Raw genomic sequence first — 8,235 nt, 5'->3', positions numbered from 1 at the left:
TTTACCCTCTGATAACTGACATGTGCTGAAAATAATCCCACAGGCTCCATACTGTACCAAAAAGTACAGGCAACCTGCACCTGAGGATGCTGCAGTTATAAATATATCGTATATAAGGGATACATAGAATAATAAACACAACACTGTTTTGCCCTGAGATGTCTGTTCTGCCTGAGAAGTGTGTACGTGATGGAGTGTGCGAGTGTGCACCCGCTCGCTTCTTTTCAAGTTGCCAGAGTTCATGATTTCCGACCATGGATGCTGTTACTCAGGATAGTTGATGCTGTTGCCATGGCGCCGGGCTGTTTTCAAGCGCTGACCCCACTCTCACACTCGTCTCTCACCAGAAACAAAACACGCGGCAGTCAATAACCGCACGCAGACTCATGCTTGTGTCCTCTTCAGGTTCCCACGATTCCTTCAGCTTCTACATCGATGAGGCGTCTCCGGTGGGGCCCGAGCAGCCGGAGACGGTGCAGAACTTCGTTTCTGTTTTCGGCACGGTTGCCAAGAAGCTAATGAGGAAGTGGCTGGCTACACAGACTATGAACTTCACCAGCCAACTGGAGGCTGGGATCCGCTTCTTTGACCTGCGCATCTCCACTAAGCCCCGCGACCCTGACAATGAGCTGTTCTTCGCCCACGGGCTCTTCAGCGCCACGGTCAGCAGAGAGTTTTTGATGGTTTTTGATGTGATGAACATTCAGCAGCGCTCGTGGTTGCTTAGTGATGTTTGTGTGTATTTATGTCTGCGTACAGGCCCGGAGCTTAATTACACAAAGTCCTTCAGAGATTTGAAGTACACAGTTCACAGTTTGTTTGTCTAGATTTCATATCATTATGTCATTAAAGGAGTTATTAATATAGGTTTTGTTTGTGTTTTTGTTTCAGGTCAGAGAAGGTTTGGAGCAGATCAGCAGCTTCCTGTCAGCTCACGCCAGAGAGGTCGTGTTCCTGGACTTCAACCACTTCTACGGCGTGCAGAACCTGCACCACGAAAAGCTGGTGGCCATGTTGAAAGAGGTGTTTGGAGACAAACTCTGCCCGGTTGTTTTCGCTCAGGAGGTACAAATACACTTAACTTTTAACAGTGTAAGAGTATCATTATGAGCCATTACGCTGCCCGGGAGGCGCTACTTTCACCTTAACAACTCCTGATTGAAAAAGGACACATTTCAGGCACATCGGTATGCGTTCAAAAGGCTTTCGATAATTATTGTTTTCTCAGCCCTGCACGACTGCGATTCTGTGTTTTGATCACTTGAGATGCAGAATGATGGTTATCACATCCCTAATCATAGTTCAGCTTTTACACTCTGCCCTGTTGCGCGGATGACGAGGGCAAACGTCCTGCCCCTGCTCGGATTTCGCTCTTTTGCCGCATTTCCTCCGCCTGTTTTGCTTCACCATCCGCTCTTCGCTGCATCCGAAGAATCTCGAAGGAGGAATCAGCCGTAAAAATTAATCAAATCTCCAACAACTCCCACTGCAGTGTCGCCAATCTGAGATAATAGTTTCCTGACAGGTGCTGCAGCTGAGTGACAATTAAGCGAGGAAATGATGAAAATAATAAACTTCTCTGCGTCCGTAGGGGCGTCCGGGGCGGTGTTTAATTTCGGGGAGAGCGTACGACTTGCTGTTCTGTTCTCCGCTCGTATTAAATCCTCTTCTTTTTTTCCCCACTTTTGCTACAATAACGTGTCGATGAGCTTTACTGCTCCCTCGTCGTCTCTGTATCTTCCAGCTGCTCTCCCGTCCAAACTTATTGCACTTCCACCACTCTTCTCCGGTCTATTTCTAGACATCATGTACAGGTGTAAGGTCGTCCTCGCAATCAGCTCACGAGGGAAGAATAAAAGCAGCAAAAGACGTGCAGCGTACGGACCTTGGCTAGTCTATTTTTACTGTAACTCTAACCTCCCTGTGCACCATCTAGCTGTTTTTGTTAGCCACCAAACTTTTATTTTTTTTTCCAGCAGAGATGTAACCATAGAAACACGTGCTGCTCGTGCCCATACTATAAACTGCAACCGAGGCAGGGAGTCTTCAATCTTTTCAAAAATGTGTTTTTAACCTTCAGAAAAGTTTGTAATAGGCTTTAAAAACATTATAAATAATGCTTTCTTCTCGCCGAGTTCTCTGTAGTGCTTTTGTTGATTAGCAACGTGTTGTGATCAGACATAAAGCATGTGGTTGTTAATGTGTGAAAGCTGCCTCAAATTTGAGATAACATATCTGACAGTCTCTGTAATCAGTGAGGAGTGAGTACAATCGAGCTGCTTACTAGTAAGTGGGGTGTATTACATCAGGCACTCACATCCATTTATTTCCTTTCAAATAAAGCTTAAGAAATAATCTGGCAGGTGCGTGTTGTTTATGTCTCAGCTGCCTGTTTCTATTGTTTTCTCTCTTTTATGATTATTTATTATACCTCCTGAACCCTCTGCACTCAGGTGACTCTGCAGTATCTGTGGGAGAAGGAGTACCAGGTGCTCGTCTTCTACCACCACCCCATGGCCCTGGAGGTGCCCTTCTTGTGGCCAGGCCAGATGATGCCCTCTCCCTGGGCCAACACCACCGACCCAGAAAAGCTGGTTCAATTTCTCCAGGCGTCTGTCACTGACCGCAGGTTTGTCAGCGTATTTATGTCGCTGTGGGCAACATCCGATGTACGCAAGGTTAAATGGGGCAAAACCTCTGCACTCTGACCGCTATCTGTGCGGGGGATGTTTCCATTCCTTTAATTAATGATCTGTTTATCATTAACTTAGTTTTATAGCTTTACAAATGAGCAATAAGGTTCGACCCTAATGGATCGCTCTGTCATGAGTTGGATTTGTTGTCATAATGCTTATTTTGTGCTAAGAGTTTGTGACTAATAATTTAATTTGCTTTAGGCCATTTTCTTTAGTTTGCTAATTTCATTAGCTCACTGCCACAGCTAAGGGAACGGGAGCTTTATAAGCTTACATGCAGTGAAGCAAGTCACTGTGAAAACAAGGAATACAATCTGTAATTTTGCAGGTTTTTTACATATTTTTTGAAATACACAAAAATTGTAATGAAATCATTAAACAGAATGTGAATCTACATGTCTAATGTTTATTAAACACTGAACATTAAATAACCATAAAACCTTCATCTTTTAGAGAAAATTTACTTTTTTTTTTTTTTTTACATAAAAGTAATTTGCAAATCGATCATAATTTTAAAAAAATCCTTTTCATAAAAGATGAAATGGTGAAAAAAAAATCTAATACTATATATATTTAACAACAGGTCCTATGATTTTACCCCGTCAAAGGGGAGTTTTCACAATAAAAATGTTAAATAAATGTGTTTTTATTGGTGTATTATATCTATAGGCACCGGCAATCTGTCAAAATACAGTTTCTATAATTATATATATGTCCTTTATCTAACTATGTATAACATGATATAAATATGTATTATAATATCATTATTGTTTTAGCCTTTTTACACGTGTAAATATCATTTATTTAACATTTAAAATAAAAAGAATCCTCATGACATCCTGCAAAACTGAGCTAGAAAAATATATATTTTGGAAAGTTGTGTATTTTTATAATACATTTATTTTTAAATATATTTTTGTTGCCTCAGATGCTGTTGTTTACAGCTTTTGTGGGGCTTTAATATATATATATGGCATACATTTATGCAGTGTTATCAAATAGTCATTCATACAGTAACAGTAAGGCTTCAAAGTTTTAACAAAACCTAATAAAAGTTACATGTGAGGTGTGATTTTGTTCCTTTGGAGGATTTTTTTTTAAGTAAATAATTCAAAAATACAGCAAAGTTTACTTCTGTATGTTGCATTTCTCAACAGCAAATGTGTTGCGGTGCTTTGCAGAAATATCCCTAAGTTACAGTGAAAACAAATGTGTGATGTGTCTCTTGCAGGAGGAAGGGGACGTTCTTCGTCTCTCAGGTGGTTTTGACACCAAAGGCGAGCACCGTGATGAAGGGCGTGGCCAGTGGGCTGAGGGAGACAATCACAGAAAGGTACATGTGTGCACCTGCTCATGTTTGTTTGTGTCAGAGAGGCCAAAAAAATAAATCAGTTTTATATTCAGTACAACACGAGGCCTGGAAAAGATGCAAGGTTAGCACCCATGTTGGCACACAGTGTTATCCAACATGTCCACAGACGGTCCAAAATTATAGCAACACCTCGGGCACCGGAGGCCCCAGAAGTGACACGATTTGCCCAAAACGGCTCACAACAAAAATTCATGGGCATATGTAGACTTAGAGACACACATAAACAGTCATATGTGAGTCACTGTGGCATTTTTATAGCTAAACCCAGCGGCATGTTGGTTTCTACAGGTGTCCCCGGGCGTTTGACACTGCCCTCGTTTTTTTTTTTTTTTTTGAGCAGCTGCCACAAACCAGAGGCAAAACTCCTCTCTTTCCTCTTCCTATATCTCCCCCTTCCTAGATGATTGTGCCTCTAATTTACCCTCAACTTGTATTTGAGTCACCAGTTTGTTAAAAGCCTCAACAGCACAACCATCTATTTTCCTCGCATGAATTATTCATTGGATAATTCCACTATCAGCCCATTCTCACCAGGCGTTTAGTTACTTTGATGTAGGCATCCTGCGAAACATCGTGGCCATTCATGTTTATCACGCCGACTGCGGGTTGTAGGCGACGTACTCGTGGGATTTTGTCATGCAGAAAAAAAAAGAAAAAAAGAAGAAGCAGAGTGAGGCATCTGCAACACCCTCCCCTGGTGCTCGGTTCACATGAACATGTCCAGCCAGTGTTCAGAGTGTCCTTCTCACAGCTGGTGTCTGGCTCACAGACATCACACGCTGCGTCACGGAGATCTTTTATCACAGCGTGGCCCTCTCCGTGCTAAACCAGCCAACCGTGAATCATCCCCCTCCCCTGTCCCTCTGTATATCTCTTTTGACTTCCTCCTCCTCTTCTTCCTCTCCTGACTCCCGTCTCCGTGCATCCTCCCTCCCAGGGCGTTACCGGGCATGATGCAGTGGATCAGATCGCAAAGGCCGGGGGAGAGCGGCATCAACATCATCACGGCCGACTTCGTGGAGCTCGGAGAGTTCATCAGCGCCGTCATCACCCTCAACTACCACCTGGACGAGGACGACGACGACGACGCCACCTGAGAGCCGGCGAGAGGTTCAGGGGAGCGTAGTCGCCGCCGCTGCTTAGCGCTGGCGGTCGAGTCTGTGCTCACACTCTTTTCCCTTTGGCATTTATTTCAGGAGGGGAGCTGCACTGCTCCTTTCACTTTATTTAGGGCTATAGTGGGATTGAGAGGTCAAGTGGAGAAAAAAGGGGGGGCTGAGGAAGAGGCAAGTTGGTAGGAACACGGATGTTTGGGTGGAGCACTATGAGAATGAGGTTTTGTTTCCTATTTTTTGAGGGGGACCAAAATGTGTTTTTTTTTCTTCCCCTTCCTTAAGTGAGATGTTAATTTTCTTTACCCTCTGTGCTGTAAAAAAAGTTTTTAGGCTTAGCGCTTCACCAAGGTTCCTCAGAGCACATCAACCGTCTGCTACATGTGTCGGTACATCAATCTTGGTGTTCTAGTGCTAGTGAGAGTTCTTCTTTTTTCTGTGTAACTCAACTTGTAGGCTGGTGTGAGTAGCTAGCAGTCGTACGTCTTGTTTGGGAAAATCCGTCCAAGTGAAGTCTCTCTCCTCTTCTTTTTTTTTTGAACAATATGCATTCCTCATCAGATCACTGCAGGTGTTTTTTTTGCCTCCAGTAGCTTGAATGCAGAGTATTGTGTTTATTCACCACCTGGGCAAGAAGTGAACCATTTACATGACTTTCACGGTAATCTCTCATGGGGGTTTTCGACTAGACTACACTGAAGGCAGCTTGACACGTGTGTAGTATAACATCGATTGATTAAAACCATTTCCCAAATTCGAGAGCGAGTGTGTTTAAAATCTCAAGACGAGCTTCGACTCTCAGAAATGCGGTCGGTGCAGTTTCCAATGATTAGGCATTCAGCGTGACATTTTTTGTCGTACTTTAGTGGTGGGTGCTGAGTCGTGATAGCCAAGTATAAAAATACAGTATATCTGGGTGCAAGAGTGTATCCGCCGTCTGTGTTTCCTTTCGCTGGTTGCTTGCCCCCCCTGTGTTTGTGTCTATACTTGCTGCTATAGTGCGGCCTATATGAGTCACCGTGAGATGTATCACCGTGTTGTGTCTTTCGTAATAACAGGTGATAAAAGCTGCTTAAACACTCGCTCAGAGACTCGTTTTTTTTTTTTTTTTACTTCAAGTCAGTAAAAGGGGTAAACATAATCATTCAGAGGCGGAGAGGTGACTGCGGTGCTTCGACACCCGCAAAACAATAAATGTTAACATCCAGGCTCTTCAGTGTCTAAACCCTGGATTCCTGCTCTATCAATACATTCAGCACACCCTCGTTTTTTTAATTTACTGCACGATGTTAAGATGGGGAAACAGGCACCCAGACAGAAGGATGACGGACATATTTTTATTGCAAGGTTTTACATATTATGCATGAAAAAAAACAAAAAAAACACCTACTAGTCAAACATCCACACGTCTGATGATAAGTGTGGCGTTTTCTGCAGAGAATGTATTCTGCCGGGACATTGTTGTCAAGTTTGGTAATGTAATAAAAACAGAAAACAAAAAAACAGGAAACTCAGCTCTTTGGATTGGTGAATGTATGCGTCTTGTGAGTAACTGTGCCATTTCTAAAAAAAAAAACAAAAAAAAAGTCCCACGTGAGCGACTGAGTTTCAGCTGTTTGTAATATATACGCTTCGGAGTTTTCAAACGGTACTTCTTTCACTTCTGTGTGGTTCAAAATGTTTTATATCGTGGAGAGTTTCTACATACTGTAACTGCAAATAGTATACCGCCGATAAATTGTAAATGATTTCTCAGAGTCATGACCAATCTTTTCTTAAAGTGACAGCTCTTTATTTGATACTTCATTTTTTTTGTGCATGAACCAGAAGCTCCTACATATACTTCTGTTATATTGTTTTTTCCAACAGCATGTGTGCATCTCAGCTGGAAATGTTCCTTCCCTTTAAGACGCCTGTCTAAATTGATTTCCTTTTCTTTCTTTTTTTTTAAATGTTGCACTGCTACTGCCCCATACTGATTATGAATGAGCCCACACAAACGAGCAGGCTTCGCAAATTGTGCTGTAAGGACATGTGTGTCTTCCCTGGTCCAAAACTGTTGTCATTGCCTTTATGTTCTGGTGTTTAAATAAAAAAAAAAAGAGTCCTTTTGCTGTTGTAAAAAAAAAAAACCTTTGTTCAAATGAAAGTGACTCTGTTCTAAGTGGAAAACGGCCGATAAAATAAAGCTTCTATGCCTATCGAGTGAAGTATCATTCCCTCAACTGTTTCCGGCTCTTTGAGTGGTGATTGGTTGCTTGGATGGTTAGTTGCCTAATTGAAACAGATCATTATGGTAACTATTGCAATAAAACTGTAATTTAATTCAATCAGCAAGTGGCACTCCTCTACATCTAATGTCGACGTTCAGCTTTTTTAAGCTAGCGGTGTTTTATTCCCCGTGTGTGTGCAGAAGAGCATCCTAAAATCGTCCTGTTTCCAGGGTGATGAGGATGGAGGTGGGTGGGCAGCGGCACACACACACAGGGTGACCTTACTGAGACTGCGTTTTGTAATTCGGCATCTGCCATTCTGCAGCCAGGTGTTGCTCGTGGAAAGAGGAAACCGAGACGCCTCAGGTGCAGAGCGGCTCGTTTGTTTGTGGATGTTTTGTTCGGCTCTAGCTTCGGCGTGTCTTCACTTGACCTTTTTTGACCTTCTCTCATGTGACTCACAGAATCTAAGTATGTAGTTGTTTGGCTGCGAGTCGCCGAATCTGCTCGGTACAATAGAGGTGTTATTGTGGCAACTGCAGCCCGGCTGAGTGGCAGTTAGTCGTCTGATTGCACATTACAGTAGTTGAAGGAAAGAGGAAAAAAAACGCAGCTCATTTACTTTCTCTGTGTAGATTCTTTCTTCCAATAATGCGAGGGTTCTTTACTGGGAGAAAAAAAAATGAACAAAAGGGTACTAATATGCTGCGTGTCCTTGGATTTTATTGAAACAGTCATTTGCCAGAGAGAAGAAAATGCAAATGCAGCGTTGTTGTGTGCTCAGGAGTGTGTGGTTGTGTCTGTCTGTCTTTCTCCGTCACGCGCACACACACACACACACA

The 8,235-nt window shown here is 42.8% G+C and overlaps 1 protein-coding gene across 1 annotated transcript in view; it reads left to right on the top strand.

Moving 5' to 3' along the window:
• plcxd3 (phosphatidylinositol-specific phospholipase C, X domain containing 3) overlaps window positions 1-5,245 on the top strand; it is a 15,797-nt gene extending 10,552 nt beyond the window's left edge. The window contains exons 2-6 of the mRNA XM_008293850.1: window positions 406-662; window positions 892-1,065; window positions 2,454-2,629; window positions 3,928-4,029; window positions 5,006-5,245. Of these exons, the coding sequence (XP_008292072.1) occupies window positions 406-662; window positions 892-1,065; window positions 2,454-2,629; window positions 3,928-4,029; window positions 5,006-5,165 (869 nt within the window). The 3' untranslated portion in view covers window positions 5,166-5,245. The remainder of the gene's footprint in view (window positions 1-405; window positions 663-891; window positions 1,066-2,453; window positions 2,630-3,927; window positions 4,030-5,005) is intronic.
• Window positions 5,246-8,235: the final 2,990 nt, after the last annotated feature.

The sequence above is a fragment of the Stegastes partitus genome, unplaced genomic scaffold (genome assembly GCF_000690725.1).
Source record: "Stegastes partitus isolate 25-593 unplaced genomic scaffold, Stegastes_partitus-1.0.2 Scaffold916, whole genome shotgun sequence".
Classification (NCBI taxonomy): domain Eukaryota; kingdom Metazoa; phylum Chordata; class Actinopteri; family Pomacentridae; genus Stegastes; species Stegastes partitus.
This window is presented reverse-complemented; position numbering and strand designations above follow the sequence as displayed.